Below are 23,612 nucleotides of genomic sequence, written 5' to 3'. Positions count from 1 at the left end.
CCTACTGTATGTAAGTATACTGTGGCTCGACGCTCATTTTTAGCGTCAAAAGACGTCACGTGACCAAAATTGACGAATTGGTATCTTTATTTTTGGTCACGTGACGTCTTTTGACGCTAAAAATGAGCGTCGAGCGTCAGCATGAAAAGGCACCTTAACGCATATGCATAAGAAATTCGATTGGTTGAATTTCTTATGCATACGTTTATGGACCAATCAAAAAATCCACAATGCAAATCCGACAGTGACGTCATTGACATTTATTCCGCTAGGCGGCGCTCGAGTCGCTTCGGAAATATTTCCGCGTCACCTCGTCGACGTCGCGACTAGTCTCTTGTGACTTCATGACCTTCGGCGGTGTCGGCGACGACGATCTCCGGACGATCGACGAATAAAAAAGATAACAGACAGCGATCGGTGGTGGATCACCGTTTCGTTCTGTGCGTCGAACTCTTAATTCGCGCGCGAGTGGTAAGTGCAATTTCGAGTGATCGAGATAGACTTAAAAAACGTGAGAGAAAGAGACAGAGAGAGAGAGAGAGACAGTCAGTCAATCGACTGACAGACGGACGGACGGACGGGCGATCAGCAGCGCCATCGGCAGCGCGATAAAAGATGAAGAAGCGGCTGTGAAGGGGCCAACCACCGCGATACATCGTTCACGCCGCGGGTGGAAATTAAATTAATCCGCTCCCCCCGATCGAGTCCACCCCTCGGCCGGTTTTCCCCTTCGAGAGACGGCGCCGCCGACGACGACGGGGACGAAGGACGGCCCCCCGAGGCTTCTAGAAGAACGAGACGCCGCGAGGAGAACTGTCAGACGAGCGACTCGTGCGAGAAAAAACTGCGGATTTACAGAAAGAGCGAGAAAAATTATACATATATATCGTACGTATACGAGGTATACGTGTCGGCTCGTACGGTGTCAATGGTGCGTCTTGCGTCGCCGATAACGAGGACCCGGAGAGTCCCTCCCCCTTCCTCTCCCGTCCCCGGATGGTTCCCTTGTTTATGCGGAGATATCGCGGTCTCTCTGTGTTTTCGAGAAAATTAATTTGCCAGTCGAAGGATTCTTTCCTTCCGCGAAAGGATCTTCAGAAACCTCCGGATCACCCTCTCTCTCCTACCCCCACGTCGGAGAATAGACCCATATGCGTTTGCACGCGTTCGTCCCGATATTTGGACCCGCACGCATGTACACGCATATCTTTGCTATAACGAACATGTATAAGGTGCGTGTTCTGTACAAGTGTATGTGTGTACGTGCAGTCCTCTCGATGCGGCAAGCTGTCATCGACGCTGTCAATTCGCAGCCGATCGCCCATTCGTCCGTCCCGAACGAGTGTTTGAAAAAAAAAAAGATTATTGATTATCTCTCCGTCTCTCTCTCCGATATGTGCCAAGATATCCGGATATACGGTTTGCAAATCGCGGTGCGAAACGACCGCACGGCGCGGCATTGTGTTTTGTGTAGAATGGAAGGGTGGGAGAGACGGAGAGAAAGAGAGAGAGAAAAAAAAATTCTCGGTGTGGTATGCGAGAGATGCTGACGATGTTGCTCGAGACGATTTTTTTTTACGTTAACATGTCTATTCTCGTTTGTAGTTTATTAGCATGAGAATGGTTTTGTAATGAGAAAAAAGAGAGATTGCATCTGTTGATATGCCTATTCCTTTTGGAGCGGATGACACAAATGTTTTATTAAGTTCCTAAAAGATATGATAAAGTGTAAATTCATTGTTATCTTTGTCTATGAATCGACATTTGTATTGCAAATTATATCAGACGAATGCTTTGAGTTATGAAATGTTGAAACATTGATAATGGAAAAGTTATTTTAAAAAATAATATAAAAAATGCACTATTTCATTGTTAATAACTTTCTGAAAATCTTAAAAGAGATGTGTAGAAAAATCAAAGAATTTTCATAAAGCTTCAAGAGTGAAAAGGATGACAAAGCACAAGTTGATTTCAAGATAAACTTTCCTTCTCAGGAGATTTTAATTAAAAACATTTTTTTTTATCAAAATATTTTGTGTATTTTGTATACCTTGTGTCTGTGCAAAGTTAATTTTTACTGTACTATAATTTGCATATTTTTTTTCTTCACAGATCTTTCTGCATAAATAAACAATGGCAGTGTTACCACGGAGGATTATTAAAGAAACTCAAAGATTAATGCAAGAACCAGTTCCTGGTATCAGTGCTGTACCAGATGATACAAACGCTAGGTATTTTCATGTAATAGTAACGGGACCTGAGGATTCGCCATTCGAAGGCGGACTGTTTAAACTCGAATTGTTCCTACCTGAAGATTATCCAATGTCCGCACCTAAAGTTAGATTCATTACAAAAATATATCATCCAAATATAGACAGGTAAAGAGAAAACTATAATATATAATACATTTATTTTAATTATATATATATATATATATATATCATAGATGCACAAGTTTTGAGTTCTTCATTGAGTAACTTCTGGTCATAATTTATTTGCTATGCGTCACCTGAATTACAGGAATGTATAAGATCTCTCTTATAAATTCATTTTTTTAAATGATTGGCTACACAAGTAATTAAAATTGCTTTTCTATATTTATTGTGTAAAACTTGCATTGGGGTTGAGACAAAAGTGGCAAAAACAAATATTTTTTTGTCTCGAGATATGTTGTTTAAAAAAAAATACAATTATTTCATTCTATTTGCAGATTGGGTAGGATTTGCCTGGATATTCTCAAAGACAAGTGGAGTCCGGCACTTCAAATCAGAACAGTTTTGCTGTCTATACAAGCGCTTCTAAGTGCACCGAATCCCGATGATCCTTTGGCAAATGATGTAGCTGAACTTTGGAAGGTCAACGAAAGCGAGGCGATACGTAATGCCAAAGAATGGACTCGAAGATACGCTATGGACAACTGATCTCAGCCTTGTCAGATCGCCCACGACAAAGCAAAGCGACGTTATTCCTACCTTTCCCAGACTTTTGATCACCGTACCCGCACCAATTGCGTATCCGGCACCTGTGTCCACAATTTTGCTATAAAAATAATAAAAGTTTTGTAAGAGTAAAAAACAGAATGGATATTTTCTATATTGTGGGGGAAAACGCGAAACACTGTTGAATTTATTCAATCGCTCATTGAGAAATATCTTCGTAAATATCTTCCTACATTGAAATGTTGCGAATCTCTCTTTCTGTAAGAGAGGAGGGGGGAGGAGGCAAAAGCCTCTCTTTGTGAAAAGATGCGATGAGATATGTTACAATATACATATAAGTTTAAAGTTGTATTAAGCAAAAATATGCTATATACAAATCTCATATTGCTACGAAACATTTTGTGCAATTTGCAATTTATCCTTTTTTTTCTTATTCCTAATGTATATTATTCAAAAATGGAATTGAAAGATATTATTTAACATATGGATTTTCTTTGAAACAAATTTTTATGTATATAACTGGTTATATATATATTTATATATATATATATATATGTTTCTCCCTCTCTCTCTAATACATTATGGATTAAGTATTGCATATTTAGAATATATATATATATATATATATATATATATATATATAGAGAGAGAGAGAGAGAGAGAGAGAGAGAGAAAGAGGCATAAAATTGATTATTATAATATTATATGAGTAATGTAGCTATTATTTATCACATGTCTTATAGATAATATATTAAAGAAATTTCACGAACGTTTTTTCAATCTATAAATTTGAACATTTAATTATTTTGTTCGGATATAAAATATCGTGAAATCTTTTAGATTTTCATTATATAATAAGGAAAAATATATTCCCAATATTTTTGGTTTTTATTCAAAGAAGTTTGACTGAGTTTGATATAAGTGAATAGAAATCTTCCATTATTGTGTTAATACTAAATGCCAATTATAATCGCTTAATGTGTAAATATAAATAAAGAAAAGTAGTCTATTGTGTGTCTTATAAATAAATAAATTCTATTTATTAAGATATTAATACACATAATACGATAAAAATTTCTGCACATGAAAAATAAGATTTTTCATATAATTGTTTTACGAGGGATGCTTACATGAATGACAGTGTAAAATACATAGGAAAAGACATGCATAAATATTTTCAATTTTATGAATAAAATTAGCAATTGTAACGAGAATATATGCAAAAAATATCTAAATTGATATATATTGCATATAATTTTAGCAAAATAGTAGAAACATCTACAACATCTTTGTAACAAAACAATATGTGGCAAAGGAATAGTACATATATTGATAGAAATCTATATTTAATATACTCTTGTCATAATAAATGCATTGGTTCAATAAAATATGATAAAAATATCATTTATATCTAATATACGCATTATATTGCGAAAAATATAAAAATATATAACCAGTTAGTATATAAATATTTTATGAAAAAGGAAAACTACCGGAGAGTCTCGCCCTTTTTTTAAATTATTATTATAATAGGGAGATTTTGTAATTTAAGGACACGGGGATAGATTAAAACAATTGTAGATAATCTGCAATAATAAAGAGATTATTATTAAGAGTTTGGGATATATAGAGTAATTATTGTATGCATTATTGTATTACACGTGTACTAGTTCGTGGTACACGCAGGATTTTTTCCAAAGCCAATATGGCATAATTATGGCATGAAATAATATTTAAGATTCAAGAGAGAGAAATTTTAATGTAATGTACGTTTAATTGTTAATGTACATTTCATTACGTTCATCGTTAATTATCTATGTCTCTATCTCGCGAACACATTAGTACCCTTTCTTTGATCGTTTATTTACGTCATTGCTCTAGGGAAATATTTTAACATACGTTGCCATTGATTAAAAATAAAATTTTATTTTAGATAAGCCTCTATATCATTGCCGAGTTAGTAACCGAATAAGCTAATAATAAAGTATTAACAAAAATTATTAAAATTGATTTCTTTCATAAAAATATCTGTAGGTTTAAGTGATATAATACACATTTCATATTTTTGTTGTAAAAAAAGTGTATCGGTAAAAATATTGATACACTTTTGATAAGAATATTAACATTAACTCAGTATTATAAAACGATAAAAAAAGCTCGTTAGAACATTTTATAAAAGAAATAGTAACTTTTATCGGTGCTTCTATTTACTTTTCATGATATATTAATAGTTTAGATTAATTTTAGACTGCTTTTATGAACGCTTCATAATGTATATATACCTCACTGCTTCATATGTCATGCGGATCAATATTTTGAAGAAATAAAGCCTTTAAGAAGAAAAGAAAAACGGAGAAAATGCTATGTTATTCTCATCGAGCACATATCATATTGTGCGAGAAATCCGAGCAATAGATATATATACACATAACTACGTTTAAACTTGAATTCAAAATTACATTTTATTGTATCTTAGTATGGACTAGCATATACCATATACACATTCAATAGCTCACTTATAATTTATAACTTATTATACACTCACAAACATTGATAAAGACAGTCATGATATCTTGTAGCATGTTTCATGACTGGTGAAGCTACAGCGCAAGCTCTATATATATATATTTATATATATACGTGTGTAAGATATAATTATTTTTATTTGTTACGAGAGAATGGCTGGGTTTCAATTATTTCATAACGATTCTGACTGGCAATTTTGTATCTGTCGTTCGTACTAACTCTGCACGATCATTATTTATTATTTTATAAGGCTTAATTTATAAAACACACATGCTTTGTTATCAACCAAATATATATATATATATATCATAAACCAGGCATTATTCGCCATGTCTTCGTTAAAGAACGAGTGTGATCGTACAAATATCGTACAATGCTTGGAAATAATTGCACGGCGAAACTTTCTTATTTAACAACAGTATGCTTATTTAAATTTAAAGAGAGAACAAGTTCACTAACTACACATCTTCTCTCCTTACATTCGTTCATACATATAATTCACCAATAGCTGTAGAAAAGCTAGAAAAGAATAAGTTTGTATAGGAAAAAAATTCAATAGAGAATATCAAGAAATAATATTAAATAAACCTAATACGACTTTATGCTTAATAAATATTCCGATATAAGCCACACTTTAATAATTTATATACCCTTAAAGTATCGAAATAAGAGACGTAAAATTTAGAACACGAATAAAAGTGACAATTTAATAATACATTACATTTTCATTTCTAAAAACAGACAAGAAATGAACATGCATGGCTAGATCGATAGTATACAAGTTGTGAATGTTATTATTAAAATGTGGCTAGACACATTCACACAGTCAGGGTGGCTTGCGATGGCTGAGTATTAACTTATTATGTATATATATATATATACTTTTCTGTATTTATATATATATATTCATCTTATTCTTAGCGTAATGACTAGATAATTTCAGCCACCCAATATATAACATCTTGTGTTTGATCCCATATATTATAATCATATCTCTCTGTTGCTCATTGAATATATGGTTAAAATTTCTATGCCAAAATTCATTATCCTAACGTATATATATATATGATCATGATTTATTCTAGGATTTATTCTGATGATCTTTCGGCAAAGGATAAAGGACTCTGCATATTCATTTAAATATTTGCCGATAAAGAATGAAGGTCTTCTAGCCCACAATGATATATCGATTCCCCATGATATGCAATATCGTATATAATATGCTTCGCTATATCCTCTTCAATCAAGTAATCGAGAATTACCATATATATTTATACATACGTATATTTCACGAGACATTTCTCACGTAACTATTCTCTCGAGGCTTCAAATTTGCGCTGCGATGTACAACTGCTCTCTTTCGCTCTTTTACATATTTTATATATCAAGTATATAAGCAATGAAAAGAACTTTATATACATGCTTTTTTATTCGTGTGCCTTCCAGTGAATCGTTCCGTACGAAATGTCGTTCATGGCAAATTAGACATCTCTCAAGATATATCAGTATAATAGAAGAGCTGACTTAAATTTAGATAATACAAATAATTCATCTGTTATATATATATATATATATATATATATATATATATATATAATGAAAAAAATATTCGTGACATGTTCTTAATCTTCATAAAACTTAAAAACTAATTTATTATTAGAAAATTAGCATTTTTTGTCGTATTCAGACAAGTATGGCTTTTCTTTTCTTTACAATACACATATATTATGACACTATGTGAACACATAAATTTCATGACTTACACAGTGTGTTTAACGATAAAGAAGAAATCAGAGCTTCGGAGGGTATAAACTGATGAAAATATGTCTAATCAATACATGAATCGAAAAATTATTATACAGAATTAAAAATTGTTTCTATCTTAAAAAAAAAAGAAACGCAAACAATTTTCACAGGTTTGATAAAAAGTTATAATACAGTTTAATATGAATAATCTGCTTGTTTCCAAAAAGTTAATTTTTTTTCGATCTGTATTAGACATTTTTTTTACAAATAATTGCGCATCCGCTCTGAACTATCAAGTCCTGAATTCCCTCTTCTTCAAACACTCTGAATAATATTAGAAGTGAAGACAATACACAAGCTTGATTTTCTTGCAAATCAGAATATGCCATTTTCAGGTAGTCGCACATATACACACATTCATACATACACACACTCACTCACACATTAACAAATAAAATTTGAATACTTTTTCTTGAAAATTACGCATACTTTGCTTATCCCCTGTCTCGCCTTACTACTTAATGTACTTTGGCATTGAAATTTTATCAGACATCAGGAATCTTTCAAAATTTGTATCATCGCATACTTCTTGATATTTGAAGCAAAATAGCTCGAAGGTGAGAAGTCTTCAGCAAAAATAGATAAAACTTAGATTATTGTGACATATAGTATTTATATAGAAGAGAACACGTTTTCTTTCTAGCAGTACGACTCTGGCGAGAGTTGCGTTCCTGGATTCGATAATTATATCTTATTGGATTACACATAGAAGTCATCAGTCTGTATATTTTAGAAGAAATTTTCCATTGACATAGTTATAAATCGGGAGTAGAGCTAGAATTCACTTTGTATGCCTATGCAATGAGAAAAGCCATATTAAATTGAATAACAATTTACATATTTTACATGTATTATACATGTTGAAGTGAAGACTTACTGCAAGCTGATATGAATAAGATGCAAGTCTATAAATATCTAAATATCTAAATAGTTTTTTTTAATTATTACTACAACTATCTTTGCGAATTGCATCTTTCCGCAGACTTCTGCGAAAAATGAGTGAATTGAAAGAAATTTTATTCTGCAAAATTTTGAATTATACAGTATCGATAGTTGAAGATTTATTAGTGATGATATTCGTTTGATTGTTTTTTTATCAATTTTTCCCAGCAATCTACAAAATAAGATTGAAATTATTTCTCAAATTGGAACGTGCTGACGTGAAAAAATTTCGAAAGATGTAAAGATATCTAATAGGATATAAAAAGAAAAAAATTGTCATAATTTCAAAAAGCAAACTTTAAATGAAAACTTCAATGAAAATGTCGAGTTTTTATTGAAGCGAGTGAGAGATTAGAATATAAAAGTTTTTAAAATATCAAAAGAGAGATAGATAGAGAGAGAGAGCGAACAAGAGGAAGGAAGGAGGAAATGCAAGATTCAAAAGTTTAGAAATCCCTATTCTAAAGTGCCTAAATCGAGTGAAATCCTTATATCTATAAAAGATTCTAGATTCTTAAATACACAGCCATTTCTCAATATTTATCAACGTATACTCGAAGAAGCAAATGATCGATGCAACTTACGAGACCATTTAATTTTTTGCAAGCTTGTCGTTTATTACATTTGCGAGAAAGAAAAGAACGAGTCATGTATTTTTTTCTAGAAATGTGTAACATAATGTAATTATATGTTCGTTAAGAAATTTTACATTTACAACAATATTCGAAGCAAATCAAACTTAAGTTTTTTTTTTAATTTGTCCAGTTTTTCGTGGACGGCAATCAATTTTGAGGATTATTATACGAATCGAAAGATTTTCAAATATCGAAAAATAATATCAATGCAGTGAATGTGCTACATTATAGTTTCACTTTCATTACAATCGAGTATTATAGGATAGCGTTGATTAAGCAATATGTAGGCATACAAGATCCACTTGGTGGATCATCTTTTTCTCTTTTTTATGTAATGTAACAAGTGTCATTTATCTTTGCGAAAAATTATCTTGATAATCTTGTAAAACGAATTACTTGTTAAAAAAAAATCTTGTTTACTGCGCTCTTCTATATAATTACTATAGCATTATTTATCACGAGATTACGCATCCCAAGTTTACTACAATAGATAGTAATTTTAGTATAAATTAATTAACACCATTGGGCACCAAGCCGCAAGTATTCGCCGGCCTTTTAAAGATAAAAAAGATTAAATAAACGCTTCAGCTCTTAAAGTATCTCCCACACGAGAGATAGAGAGGGAGATCCCTTTTATAAATATTACTATGTCATTAAACTACGTAATATACAATTCCAGCCCTGCTCCAGCTGTCAGTAAAGAGCTTTGTGCTATTTATAATCATGTGCAACTGCATGGTTTGCATCATCTTCCTTGGCGCGAATAATGCGATTCTCTGTAACACAGAGTGTTATATACTAAAAATTTAAAAGAAAAATATATCTTTCTATCATCTTATTCGATTGTGTTAACAAATCAGAATTATGACAATTTTGTGTCGTAACTTTGATATAATATTCAGACAAGTAATAAACTCTGATATTATGAAAGAAATATTAAAAAAGATATCTCTGCCGTTAAATTTCAAGACAACATATTTATGTTATAGAGAATCTCATTAATTAATACTATATATATATATATATATATATATATATATATATATATCTTACGATAATCATATAAATTATGCTTGAGTAAATATTTAATAACATTTCTGCGACGTACCTATGTAATCTTGTTTACTAAGCAGGAGCTGGTGAATGTATCGAATTGTCCCAATAAGAATCGAAACACAAAGCATAGACTTGCGTAGAATAATCTGTACAGTAAAGATATAGTAGAGCGAATAGTGTACGGTAGTGGATGGCGGATGTATTGTCTGTTCACTACGCATCAGCCAGGCAACTGAACGCTTTTATATGTACACCGGAGACTCCTGGCCGGTTAATAGTCTAAACATCGACGTGGGCATCGTTTTCATCAAAATCTAGAAAAAGAAGAAAATACTTCGATTCCTGATAATCCTTCTTTTCGTCAAATAAAAAAGCATACAACACTCAGCCGTCTTCTACCTACCTCTCCCACTGATGTAGCCAGAAGATTAACAATCTTTTCATGCGGTACAGCGACAACACTCTGATTATTGATCTCAATTATCCTATGACCGACCCGAACTCCACCCCGTTCGGCGATGCCGCCTCTCAATAGACTACATATCACTCCGTTCTGTACACTAAATCCTAACTGATACTTTGTGTCAGGTCTCTTGATTTTCACTTCGACGACCGGCGCACACGGTACGACGGTCAGCTTGACGACTGTCTGATTCTTCGAGTTCTTTATGTAAGTCTGACACGTGGACAGAGGCAAGCCGACCAATGACACACCGTTAATCGCTATTATCTGATCGCCAATGTTAAGCTGTCCGCAACGTGCGGCGGCACCGGCCGGCGCCAGATTTGCTATGACTACGGTTGGCAGCATCGAGCCCCATCCAGATTCAACGATTACAACACCGAGGATCTCTCCCTTCGCTTTCGGCACCACTACCTGAAAGCGGAAAATAATATTTCGTCATAATTATAGACAATTTTGTTTAAATCGATACACATCACAATAATCTAAAACCAACGTTCGTAATTCTATATTAAATTCATTTAATTTTTTGCGATTAATAAAGAATCAACATTTATTAATAATTTCGAATAGGATTGAACAAAAATGATAAAAAAAAGCATCCTTGATTTTAAGTCGTTAAGAGATGTAAAAGAGCGAAAGAATTTTTGAAAAATTACCTCTTTCTGCATCTCTTTCTTTGCAAACATTTGCAACTCGTCGCCGAATATCTCTTGCGAATTGAGCACTTCTTGGTAATCCATTTCTTTGACGAAACTATGGTCTTCTATCCCGTTCGCCTTTAGGAACTCCATGTAAGCTACTTGGAACGCTTGTCCGATACTTTGTGCTATAAATTGAGCTTCCTCACTTTCGAAAACGTGACAGATCATCTTCGGAGTACGATTAATTTTCGGTACTTCTTCCATTTCGTGCGGCACAAAGCGTCGTCGCGCCATTAGCACTACTAGATCACCGATATCGGCGATGTACGAAATAGTGCGCAACGCGTGATCCATCATGATCTCTTTCAGATCAGTATTGAGAACCATAATCTTTTCCGTCGATATGAAGAGATCTACTTCCGTACTTGGCTGAGTGTCACCGTCTGGTGCCTGAAAAATATATATCACAACGTTATTTTCAGAAATATCTTAAATAATAATATATATTTATATCGTATCTATCATATATATATATATATATATATTTTTTTTTTTTTTCACACGCAAATATACGTACCAATGCCTATCGAAAGGAAGCAGCATGTGTAACAGAGTAGAGAGTAAATAATTATAAATTGTTCGAGTACAATACATTATGTAACAGATTAAACACATACACGCAGCGCGCTTATTACTAATAAAGTAAATAGTGCATTATAGTGTGAACCGTATAAGCATAATCATTAACGACGCTATCACAAACCTGAGAGTTTGAGAGAGAGAGAAAGAGAGAAAAATAGAGGTAAACGATCATACAACTCCCCTAACTTTGACGCAACATCTAACTTGCAAGAGATTTTTTTTTCGCTATATGATTTATAAAGAACATGTGCATTGTGTAATACGGTAACGTGAGTCTCAAGTAACTGAAAGGTGCAATTATGGGAAGAAATTGTTGCGAATCTCTTGGTCGAGAGTAAAATAAAATTCAAATCAAGCTGAAAACTTGATGCGCAATGATCGGATTCCAAATCAATAGGGGGCTAAAACGTGAGTAAGGGGAGATAGTCGTCGAACGACTGTTCTTTCAAGAATCAAAGGACAATCGGTCGCAGACATTTACGAGCTGGGGGGATGATTGTCTTGGGACATGAAGGGCAATGAGGGCGGACCTTTATCTTTGTCACAGCCTCCTCCACCATGTGGTTCTTAAGGCGCTTACGCCGTTTACGTCCCCCTTCCTCTTCCACCTCCACCGACCCAAGAAATTGTAGTCTGAAAACGGTCGTGGGCCCCAAGCAGCCACTACTGATCGGGGCCAGTTTCGGCTGGTGGTTCGCCGGCCCAAGCGCGTGCGACTCGGACTGGCCCCCACCAGAAGCGCTTCCTATAAGTTCTTCGCTCGAGTCGCACTCGTCCTCCTCTAGGCTTCCTTGCGAGGCAATGCTGCAGCGACCATACCCATGCTGCCCCCCATAGTTTAAGAGCGTTGCCTGCATCGGCCCATCATCCTTCCGTTATGTACGCGCCAAACAAACAAACAAACAAAGGCTCTGCTAGTCACACCTTGCCACGCACCACCGACAGAAACGAGAGGCAAAAAGCCCAATATGTTCATGAGTTCTCGAGTTGCTAATGTTACGGCTTGTCTTTTTTTTTTGTTTTTTTTTCTTTACTTCTCTCATATGCACAGTGACTCATGCTTCTGTGTCCTCTATCTGTATATATCGAGTCAAGTCATTCACATATACATATAAATGCAGCAGAGCTCGGTGGCGTGTACATATATATACTTTTGCGACCTTCATTCATCATTTATACATTCATCTTGCCTTCGAACAAGCGTATCATCACGGTAGCTAGAAGCTGTGCAACGTGCAAGCGTATGTTACAGGTAAACGATAAAGTCGACGAACATATTGCGGCAATTGCAATTAAATAAAATGTATAAACGAGCGCTTATATATACATATAATTAGTTAGAAGAATTTTCAGGTGTTTATCTAACAATTCAGAACTCGAAGTCTGGGCTTATCGCAAAAAATCCAGTTTTTTAAATTAGCACTGATTATACCGAAAAATCAAGAAGGATAAGCAATCGAGATAAAAATATAGAATCATTTTCGGCGGCAATTTTTAATTTCGATTTAAAAAATTAAGCCTTTTTAGAAGCGAATGCAGAGATCTAGATGCAAGCATAAGAAAAGTTCCTTTGCCGGTGCTATTGAAAGGTATTAAGTAGCATAAGCTAATAATATGGCTTATTTTAGAAAGCTTTATCGAAATATGAGTAATATTAATCATCGAGAGTTAAACTTCTTAAGCCTCGCATATTCCCTTATTATTATATATAATGGAGCACAGCTTAACAGGCTTGCAATTGATAATAAATAAAGTAATAATAAATTATCATGCATATACTATTAAAAGAATTGATTGACGTCACAATTTCTGCTCTCATAATCACTCAGACATTTCAAAAGAGGTAGAAATTATTTTCGCGCGAGCGTGCTCAATTATAAAGACATCATTTTCGAACATCTTAATTAATCTTGCTTAGCGTGTAACTAAAATATTCTTACAACCATAGAAATTAAAAGAACATTTCCAATCCAATTCTGGTCTACTCAACTATGTAAGATCTTATTATTATGCTACGATAACAGATATCATAGAAAAATCTTTAATCATCTACAATCTTGTAAAATCTGATTAAGCGAACGAATGTACATGAAGATTGCGCGACTAATCTTACAGGATACTGTCATACTAAAAAAACATGGTATCGGTGCGTTATCGTACATCGTGTCTTTTCACAAATTCGGAGTTCACTATCTTCTTTTCCAATAGAAATTTGCTCAAACTCTGCGTGTTATATTTTGCACCTAGATCTGATTTTCACATTCCCAATTGCCTTCCTCTTTACTGATTGACAATCCTCTTTACAGCAATTTATCTTGAATCTGAAGGTAAAATACATAAATATATGTAGTTATTGAGTAGACCAATATATTTCGCGAATTACGGACTTCTGGTGCATGAAATATATCGATCAAGAATCTACAGGAGCGGATATAGCAAGCGAATAGCAGATATATAAATATATATATGTATATATATTTATATTCGCAAAAAGAGAGAGAAAGATTGACAGATACACAGAAATCACATCAAAGTTACACTGAGAAGATGACAGTGTTCGGTGGTCAGGTGGTGGTGGTGGTGGTGTTGGTGGTGATGTGAGGAAGGGGGGCGCTACACTGAAACATTCAGGCCTTTTTGCACAACGGCCAGTTCACAATTATATTTAGATTAATTGTATCAGATAGTCGAAATCAGCATTCAGATTCTTCTAAAAGGAGAAGCTCTAAGAACGATGGCAGCTTCTCGTCGATCATCGCATAAAAATAAAAAAAAATCGTATATTGTGTTAACACAAGGAAAAGTAACATATAATCTTGTGTATAGTATATATGTATATATCTAAATGCTGACATTTGATTGCTTATGAGCAGAACCTAAGAGTAGGAGGAAAGAATTTACTGTTTCGCTCGCTAATACTGACAGTTTCCTTGGAAGATTGTTCACTCACAAATTATATAAATCATAGAGACTAACAAGTGTAATTAAAAAACGATATAACGCAGAGTTATTATCAGTAAAAATATGCAATAACGGAAAACGGAAATGCAATAGGTATTATACAAACACTATCTGTATCTTCTAAGGAGAGTATCTCGACAACTATCTAAGACGTATATACATCTTTCTCGTCTACGAAATTGAAGTTGACAAACGACGCGACTTAACGGACAGTGTGTACTCTTTCCTACAGAAAACTCTCAGGTTTATCTAATCACTTATAAGATTCCAGTATTTTAACCATTTGAGGTAAATTAAGGATCTCAAAGTAAAATAGAAACTGAAATACTTGGCGAAGATAAACATTAGATGTTTGATGCGCGTATAAATTCCTTAAAACATAATTATCATAATATTTTCTATAGCTATATAATTTTTCAATTCGCGAATCAAGAAAATTTGCGATTGAAAGTCCTCAAAAAGTTAAAAAAATCTTAATACATAAATATTGCACTGAAATACATATTATACTGCAGATGAGAATATATTGCACTGTTGGTTACTACAAATTAAGTAGCAAATTAAAATAGTATAAAGCATTCAGAGCATGCTGCTAATTTTATCATTGTTATTATTATTATTATTATTATTCGTAGTTTAATTTTAATAGTTCCCGTAGAAACGATTTTACGATTTTTTATCTATAAAAGATTTTCTAATGCATGAGACTTTTGTTTTGACAGACGTCGAAAAATTAACAATCGAAACATTTCTAATCATTGTACAAATATTCTAACTCATTTGTATCGAGACTATATGTATAATGCATCTTTCAAACTTAATGCTACTGATCTAAACAAAAACACAACATATCATTTACTAGACGTGGATGCATTATCTATCAGATATATCGCTCGATGCTTACTTAATTAGTAGTTATTCTGCTCTTTAGAACAAACATTCTAGGAAAATAATATACGTATAACTTTTAAGTGATTTATACATCACAATTAATAATTCATACTGTGTATATGCTCGACGATCATTGTTTCATTTTTTCAACGTTTCGCATATCTTTTTATAGGAGAGAAACAAGTGTTCTCATATACATATTCTATTTGCATACGAGTATGTTGTGCCATTATATACACATATCTGTATATAATCATAGATATATATACACACATCTCTCGCAAATGCGAGCTATACAGGATATCATATATAGAGTCCTTGTAAAATGTAGACATCTTTTTCCTTTGACACAATTTTCGAAATTGATTTACGGGACCCATTTTTCAATATGCCAGTTCAGTGCATTTACTGTTTCTTGATTTTTTGTATATAAAGAATTCTTTGTGCAAAAGTTTTTATAATTCTATAAAATCTAAGTCTATAATATTTATATATTTTTTAATAAAACATATTTTTCAAATGTCGATATATTAATAAATAAAATATCTTAAAAATGATACGTTTCTGGAAAATTTGTCAAAGGAAACAGCTAATTTTTCTTACAAGGAATAAGGTAGCGTCGATTTCTACCCTATATCAATATAGGATATCCTGTATAATAGCACAAGGGGAGAAACGCTTGAGAAATGTGACGAATAAAAAAAAATAGAAAAGAATGCGTTGTAAGAATATGTTTACGCGTATGTACCTTTATCCTGGAAACTGCTTCCTCCGCTTGACACATTCGAGTCGACTTGGTCGGTTGACCCTCGCATACCAATTGCGTGGATCCCAAATATCTCGCGCGGAACAGGACACCCTCGATCAATACTGACGGATCGTCCAATAAATCTGAAAGCGCCACAGACACGTACCATTTAGTATTTTTCCCATTTCTCTCGCGATTCAATGTGCCGAAGGTGATTAAGTGCTGGGAAGAACATTGAGGCAGTTTAACAGGGGACATGGATACGGTATCCAATATCAGAGTCTTTGATCCTTGTGCGTTCGAACCTTCAGTTAATATTAGGATTTTCATGCTCTATAACGCATGAAATTATAAAGTTTCATATTTTATAATCTCCCGATCATGGTATCTTGGCGAAAGTAAACTTCATGTTTCCCACTTTTATCATATTCACTATATTCATACTCTCTTATTTTATTAATTTAATATGCACTTTTATTATATTATTTAGAGAGAAATCACATATCGTGTCTAACTGAAAAATGAATTTCTTGTACGATTGTATTGCAAGCGTGGCAAATATACACTCGAAATGTACTTGATATTTATAGAACATTACGTTCTGTAAAAGATAATGAACACTTATGCGAGCAAAGTTTGAAATTATCTATTTCCTCACCAGCCTTCCCCACCTAAGGCACTTTAGGTGAGAAGAGGGCAAGTGCAAAAAAGATCATAACTTTTGAATCCTTGGTAATGAGACTCTCGAATATGCTTATCAATACAGTTGCCAAGCTTATCAAGAAACACAGAGTAATATAACTATGTTATCTGAACAGAGAAAGACTTTTCAAGTTTTCGAGCGAGATTTACAGATAATACTTAGGCACATAAAGACAGTCTGATCAAACATGTATCACGTTTACGGAATATTAGATATGAATAGATAGACCTTGAAATTAGAATAACAGAGTGTAATATAACGCATACAAAAGTTAATAATATTAATTATAAATCAAATAAAAAAAGTTTATTAATAGTAATAATTAAAAAATAATATTTTAATTTTTTTGTTACAAAATACATATATACAGATGTAAAAAGAGAGTACCTACCATAAGAGTGGTTAGAAGAAGATGCCGAATTTATACACCATGCAAGCAGTAGAAAAGAAATATTATATTAGTATAGCATAATTATTAATATTCATAGTAATTGAAAAATCGTTATAAAGTATCGGGAAAAGAATTGACAAGAATGTGTGATAGTACCTTCCTTATTTCTGCTCTTCTTTTTTCCTTCCTTATCCTGAAAAATAAAATAGACATAATGCAGACATAAGATTTTCACAGATATAGTGATAATTTTCGTAGATATATAATATATGGAATCATTTAAGCAATAGAATATATGTATATATATGCTAACCATGCAATAACTTTCATATAAAAAAGCCAATAAATATTAACATGTTCTTATTTATTATAAATTAAATATTACTATAAAATTGTAGCAGCGATATAGTAATAATATTAATAATACGAGTAGTAAACTGACCACTACATATTAAATTTAGATTTCTTTTCATTTGTAAATCAATTATAAGAATTACTTTGTTCCACAAAGCACAGGAAAGAATTATGTAAAGTGTTTCATTATTATTGCATTATTTGTCAAGACAGAATTATCCAATATGCGCTATTTCTATAAACACAGGATTGAGGCTATTTCTGTTATAAATTAAAAGAAGCGTAATAAGCGGAAGCTGTGAAGAAAAGGTAAAGCAATTGGATAACAAAAAGAATACCCTCTCTTTTGAAACAAAATCAGCTTAAACATTTTTATCAATTATTTCAAGTATTATATCAAGTATTATTAAATATATTTAATTTATTTATTGTTGCATAAAACATTATCTTTGCTAAAATGTGTATATCAACTATATATCATCATTTATAACTGTATAATATTTTAGTAATTATTATCAATCGTATCTACGCACTATCATATTGAAAATGTATTTAAGAGAAATTGATATGTGGCATAAATGATATTTAAGCTGATTAGTGTGTATCTCATTTAGCAACAGAAAGATAGCACACTGTCATGCACCAACATTTCATTACAAAGAACGCCTAGAGAGAGATATCTACAGCCTCTAAGTAAGAACAAATATTCCGTGGTAGCATTTGAAAGGGCACCTTTTTCACCTTGTTGTTGGATTCCTTGAGGCTCTGAGGGGATGAGGGGGAGTTTTTGACTGGGGTCTTCTGCGGACTCGACGTGGGTTGCGCGGGAGTGGCTACTTCGCACTCGTTAGAAGACGACGATTGTATAACGGATACTACGGGAGGTGGGGAGATCGAGGTAGACGTCGAGGGTACGGGCTCGGAAGGCGCTAGCGTTTCTATCGGGGCGACACTCAAGGTTTTGGGAGGGGTTTGCTTTGGTGTAGCGACTTTCGCATTCATTGGCGGTAACATTGTCCTAGTCTTAGGCTTCCTCCACCCCTGTGTAACACCAAGACGATATTAATTGAACACCGATACCAAATTAAATCGCGCGGAATATACAGCAAATGCGTGTGTTAATGCGTATGCCTTTTTTATCCCCTAAATTTAAACGCACCGCCACCGCCTCGACATTGCCTAGTAGGAGAAGTTACAGTGTACGCATAATATATGTTGTTACAAGTGTGCGTTATAATTTCGTTGTTTAATTAAGGAATTATACAAGTCTGGCGAATCAAAAAATGATCAAAGATGCTGTTTAACATCGTATAAATTTATTTAATCAATTAGATATTTTTTTTACAAAAAAAAAATAATTTATTGACAATGAAATATATTATGTATAATATATATTAAAAATATATTTTTAACAGAAAAAATTTGATATATTGTTAAGTATCTCATTTTTTGATTTGCATTAGACCACTTAAACATTAGAAAACTAAATCCATTAATATAACAATGATTAATAAAAGCGATAAAATAAGATTGCGCATAATCGAATATTACGTGCTTACCTTATCATCATAAAATCCTTGATCGTCCGTCCTCTGTTGTCCGAGTAGTCGATCTGTTTCAAGATCGGTATCCGCCTCCTCCTCGTCCGGACACTCCTCGATCTCCACATCAGCTTCGTCGCCTATGCGACGCGCGTCGGATTCCTCGCTATTGTTTTCCAGATTGCAGATTCTGCGCCTGCCGTCCATTATACTGCATCTTAGTTAGATGCGTTTAACGCGCAAAACAATGAGATATCCCAAAGGGTATCCCAAACGTACGTGCTTAGCGTCGTAAAAGGGAGGAACGTTTTAGCAAGCAAGAGTAACCGAAGCGAAATATCGGATAGAAATATTGGACAACGCAATTGGAATACCCTTATCCGCATAAAACGAAACGTAAGATACCTTGGTATCCATATCGGACTGACGCTCGGTTCCGGTGGCTCTTCGGACGGAGATTTCACAGGGAGAGTTTTAGTCCTTTGCAGCGCCATCCTGATGTCCTTGATAGCCGCTTCCACCTCGCCGCAGTTCACCTCCAAGTTTACACTTTGCCGTCCTTGAGGCGCCGGCGGCGGCGGGGTGCCTAGTGGATCCAATCCGTCGAGCTGCAATTCGTTCGTGTCGTACGAATTCTCCTTCTTGGCGATAAACAGATCGGGGGACGACGTGGTCTTCAACGTGTGTAAAATATCCTTTGTTACATTCAGACCAACGTCCCCGGAATCGTTCTCGTTCGTGCCTAACATGTCGTTACGCGTTCTCTGGATAATCTCCTTTTCTATTTCATTTATCTGCCGCTTCATAAGCATTACAGTAGGATTGTTGTTGTCGGTGTCGCTCGCGTGTCCGCTAGATAGACCATCTTCCAATACCGGCATGCTAGTGTATATTCTCAAGGAATCCGAATTATTCCCCAAATCGCCGACCGATCCGAGAAGGCCACTTGCCGGCATCAATTCGTTATCCATCATCATGAGGGACACCTCGCTGTCCAAGTCTCCACAATTGCTGTCGCAATCTGTTGTCTCGGGACTCAGCGTGAAATTACGCGAGTGTCCTACTTGCAAACCGACCTCGGTCTCTCCGAGATCCTCACTGCTACCGGTACCAACCGAGAGATCTAGAAAATTGTTTTCGTGTTCACCTGCCTAAAAAAAAGAAAAGCAAAGAAAAAACTCAGCTGAATGTGTTTATTCTGTAGCGTCGTGGTTCGCATTTCAAATATAGTAAAGCTTCTCTCACAAGCGACTACATGTGTGTAATATATAAGAACTATGTGCCTATATATAAATACAAATTTATATTTAGAATCCAACTACTGGAAGAAACAATTTTCAAACACTGGAGCATCTGTTGGTATTTTAAAACTGACTAACTGACTAACAATACTGTTTGCATTTATACTTATTGTTTATTGCACAAGTTTCTAATATATAAATAAATATTATTCATTTGATGTAAAATTTTAACATGACACGAGAGAAAGATTAATAAAGTTTGAGAAAAGGAAAAAAGCAATCCTTAAGGTAATATTTCTCACTTTATATATTTTTATACTTACATTTTGAGGAAATTCCGCTCGTTGCTTCTTAGGAGATTCATGTACCATAACCTCCTCCGATACTGGTGGACCACTAGCTAATCGCTGACCAACGTATGCACTTCCTCCTTGCCTTCGTAATTCATAATCAAGATCCTTGTGTGCGACAGAAAATAATTTTCAATTATTAATAATTTATAAATTAATATACATTATTTATTAATATAAATTATTTAATAGAAATGACTGAGAAATAATTATATTATTATACTTTTTCCAGTTATCTTCTTGACAGAGAAACGTAATATTTATAAGTAAATATCTGTAAACTTTTGTTTCAGCAAAGACTTACTTGAAAAGGAAAAGATTCTATATTGTTCTCCTTTTCTTTCGTCGGCGCCGGGCATTTGAAGAATTCTTCTAATACTTTCCGCGTTTCGGAAAATTCGTACAGATAGTCGAAGGTACTACCTCCTGGCGAGACGAGACTGCTTATATTATCAGCAGGCAAAGTCGACGGCTTTAAAGAATCCTCTTCTTCCTCTTCCGCCTTTGGTGATGGAGTTGAAGGATCGACGGGCTGATCTTCGATGCTAGTATTTTCTATCACAGTCTTGTCTATAACAATTTCTCCAGAAGTATCTTCCTTCTTAAAACATGTAAGAAAATCGACAAAATATTAACACTGCCCAGTCAATTTTATATATAATATTCCGCGCACGACGTATATCTTTTACCTCATTATGATTTGGCGTTGTTGGTAATACTCTTTGCGGAAAACCAGGCCTTGGTGTCATATACATTGAAGGCGACGATAATAAGCTAGGAAGCTGAGTATTTTCGCGAACTCCATAACGCCTCGGACTGCCAGAATACTGAGCTATTGGTAATTCACCAATGACCCTCGCAACTTTATGATTACGTTCTGGAGATGGGGAATCTACCTCGCAATCGCTCGCCGGTGTAACAACCTGTAAAACGCGAAAGATTTGTAAAAATCCTTTAATAATGCATTATTATATATGTACATTTATCGCACATTATTACTTTGAAAAATTCTGAAGTATTGCGGTGATATGCTGTCGTAGGACTAGGAGTACTTCCAACACTGGAGCTCGGTGGTTCCGGAGCAATACGACCTCTTTGAGAATCGTCCGTTTCCAAGTCGACACTCGTTCCTGTAATTTGGTTCGTATTGCTCGCCAAATCTAATCGTAGCCCCTGCCAGTTGTCATCGATATCGTCGAAAACCACAACTTCACCGTCACTGACAATTGCCATACTTCTCGCAGGTGTATTGTGATTTGATTGATAATCTATGCAACTCTTTGGTAATCCATAGTCCAGGTCGGTAATACTTTTTGGTATGGTATATTCTACATTATTGCTATTCAGAATTGAATCATAATTAATTATGCGATTGCTACGGATGCTCTTAGGTGAGTCATAATCCAGAATGGATTTTGTGGGGTTGCGTCGCACAGAGTGTACCTCAGAGGCAAACACAGTCTCTGTCACTTCTCGATTTGCACGTTGCTTCCTGGTTTCACCGCATCTGAAAATCATCATAATGATTAGCGACAATCCATTATACAGAGTATTATAAGAAAACTTGAGGCTGCTTTATCAAAAGAAATTTAATTACCGGCTTCGTAATTCCCATATGGTCTGTGTGCTAGGGGACTTGTTATTCTTCTTAACAGACAACTTATTATCAGTTTGAATGTCCTCGTTATTTATAGAATTTGACGCAGCCAGAAATCTTGATTTTCTAGCTGCTACCTTTCCTCGGCTTTGTGAGAATACTTCTCGACCACCAGCAATTTCTATAATTCTGTGGGGACAATATAAAAGTTATTATATATATACATATGTTTGCAATAATGTTTCTGAGATTCTATAGAACAATAGCGAATTTTACCCTACTTTTTAAACATCTTATCTTACGTGAACTTAATACATATGTTACTTTGCAATATTCATATGCAAGTGTAATAACTTACAAGTGTCATTTATTTTGAAAATAAACACAAGACAGATATAAAGATCGAACTTTTCAAATTCAGCGCATCCCAAAGATTATCTCTAATGTCACCTTCGCGATTATATATACACTTTATAAAAATATGTTGCATAAATTCATTCATATCGATATCGATCGGATAAATCACAACTTTGCGACAAAGTTATAAATCTCCGCGAGTTGTAAATCTTGATGAAAAATTCTTGACGAAAGTACGCAATGTTTACACAAAGTATCACATTTCCGAGTGAATAAATTTCAGCCTTATCGCGTACGTGGAAAAAGATAGCGCGAGGAGACGGGAGAAGTGGCGCGTGACAGGCGAGAGTTAACCCCCAAAAATTTGACGCGTGGTGCCCCTTTGCAAATTTACACACCGTTCGCTTGTAATAAAACGTCCGTCGACGAATAATCTCGGCTTTACGCGCTTATGCGAGCGACGTTCATCGATCTTCGGCCTCCGGTCGAACCTGGAATGATTTATTGAAAAATAATCATCGGTCACCGACAGAGAGTCGTCACCACGAGACGTATATCCGCGCGAGAAAATCCGGCGCGAGTTTTAAGCCCGTAATTCCCTCCGCGCCCATCTGGACGCGCTTCCGTCGTCTTTCGAACGTCCGATCTTATCCTAACGAAAGGCTTTCAAAATGCTTTCGACTTTATACGAAGATTCTCACGACGTGCAAGTGAAAAAGAAAGGGCGACATGAAGGGAAATGCATGATTTCGTATTAGCGGCTACTTGTCTTATCATTGTATCATTATTAAAAAAAATTTAATTAAATTAAATTAAAAATAAAAA

The 23,612-nt window shown here is 34.5% G+C and overlaps 2 protein-coding genes across 31 annotated transcripts in view; one reads left to right on the top strand and one right to left on the bottom strand.

Annotated features, from left to right (window-relative positions):
• Positions 1-314: 314 nt before the first annotated feature.
• LOC145943085 (ubiquitin-conjugating enzyme E2 N) lies at positions 315-4,554 on the top strand. Of its 7 annotated transcripts, none has more exons than XM_083050408.1 (3): positions 315-471; positions 2,113-2,378; positions 2,711-4,554. In XM_083050408.1, the coding sequence occupies exons 2-3, from the start codon at positions 2,134-2,136 to the stop codon at positions 2,919-2,921; spliced, it is 456 nt and encodes a 151-aa protein (XP_082906534.1). In that variant the 5' UTR covers positions 315-471; positions 2,113-2,133; the 3' UTR covers positions 2,922-4,554. The 7 variants fall into 7 exon arrangements, with proteins under 7 accessions (XP_082906534.1, XP_082906536.1, XP_082906535.1 ...); XM_083050410.1 differs by having other exon boundaries at positions 327-511; XM_083050409.1 differs by lacking the exon at positions 315-471 and adding an exon at positions 518-888.
• Positions 4,555-5,382: 828 nt separating this feature from the next.
• Positions 5,383-23,612, bottom strand: part of LOC145943082 (uncharacterized) — a 43,105-nt gene continuing 24,875 nt past the window's right edge. For 13 of the 24 annotated variants that reach the window (XM_083050386.1, XM_083050398.1, XM_083050381.1 and 10 more), the window contains 13 exons: positions 22,431-22,619; positions 21,833-22,340; positions 21,523-21,756; positions 21,138-21,434; positions 20,807-20,941; positions 19,648-20,393; positions 19,261-19,459; positions 18,434-18,742; positions 17,504-17,540; positions 16,254-16,396; positions 11,027-11,461; positions 10,308-10,781; positions 5,383-10,218 (listed from right to left, as the gene is read on the bottom strand). In XM_083050386.1, the coding sequence (XP_082906512.1) occupies positions 10,147-10,218; positions 10,308-10,781; positions 11,027-11,461; positions 16,254-16,396; positions 17,504-17,540; positions 18,434-18,742; positions 19,261-19,459; positions 19,648-20,393; positions 20,807-20,941; positions 21,138-21,434; positions 21,523-21,756; positions 21,833-22,340; positions 22,431-22,619 (3,778 nt within the window). In that variant the 3' untranslated portion in view covers positions 5,383-10,146. Of the gene's footprint in view, positions 10,219-10,307; positions 10,782-11,026; positions 11,462-11,589; positions 12,523-16,253; positions 16,397-17,503; positions 17,541-18,433; positions 18,743-19,260; positions 19,460-19,647; positions 20,394-20,806; positions 20,942-21,137; positions 21,435-21,522; positions 21,757-21,832; positions 22,341-22,430; positions 22,620-23,612 lie in introns of those variants that run through there. The other 11 variants (XR_014426477.1, XM_083050383.1, XM_083050387.1 and 8 more) reach the window with 11 other exon arrangements.

The sequence above is a fragment of the Prenolepis imparis genome, unplaced genomic scaffold, assembly GCF_030444845.1.
Source record: "Prenolepis imparis isolate NDT839.2.m4 unplaced genomic scaffold, iyPreImpa1.0 SCAF_11, whole genome shotgun sequence".
In the NCBI taxonomy this organism is placed as follows: Eukaryota; Metazoa; Arthropoda; class Insecta; order Hymenoptera; family Formicidae; genus Prenolepis; species Prenolepis imparis.
Note: the sequence above shows the minus strand (reverse complement) of the source record. Positions and strands in the feature narration are given on the sequence as shown.

Excerpts from the sequence above, each read along its gene's own strand:
- LOC145943085 (XM_083050408.1), top strand. The coding sequence starts at position 2,134 with ATGGCAGTGTTACCACGGAGGATTATTAAAGAAACTCAAAGATTAATG. Across the intron at positions 2,379-2,710 it reads TATCATCCAAATATAGACAG|ATTGGGTAGGATTTGCCTGG; the intron begins GTAAAGAGAAAA and ends TTCTATTTGCAG.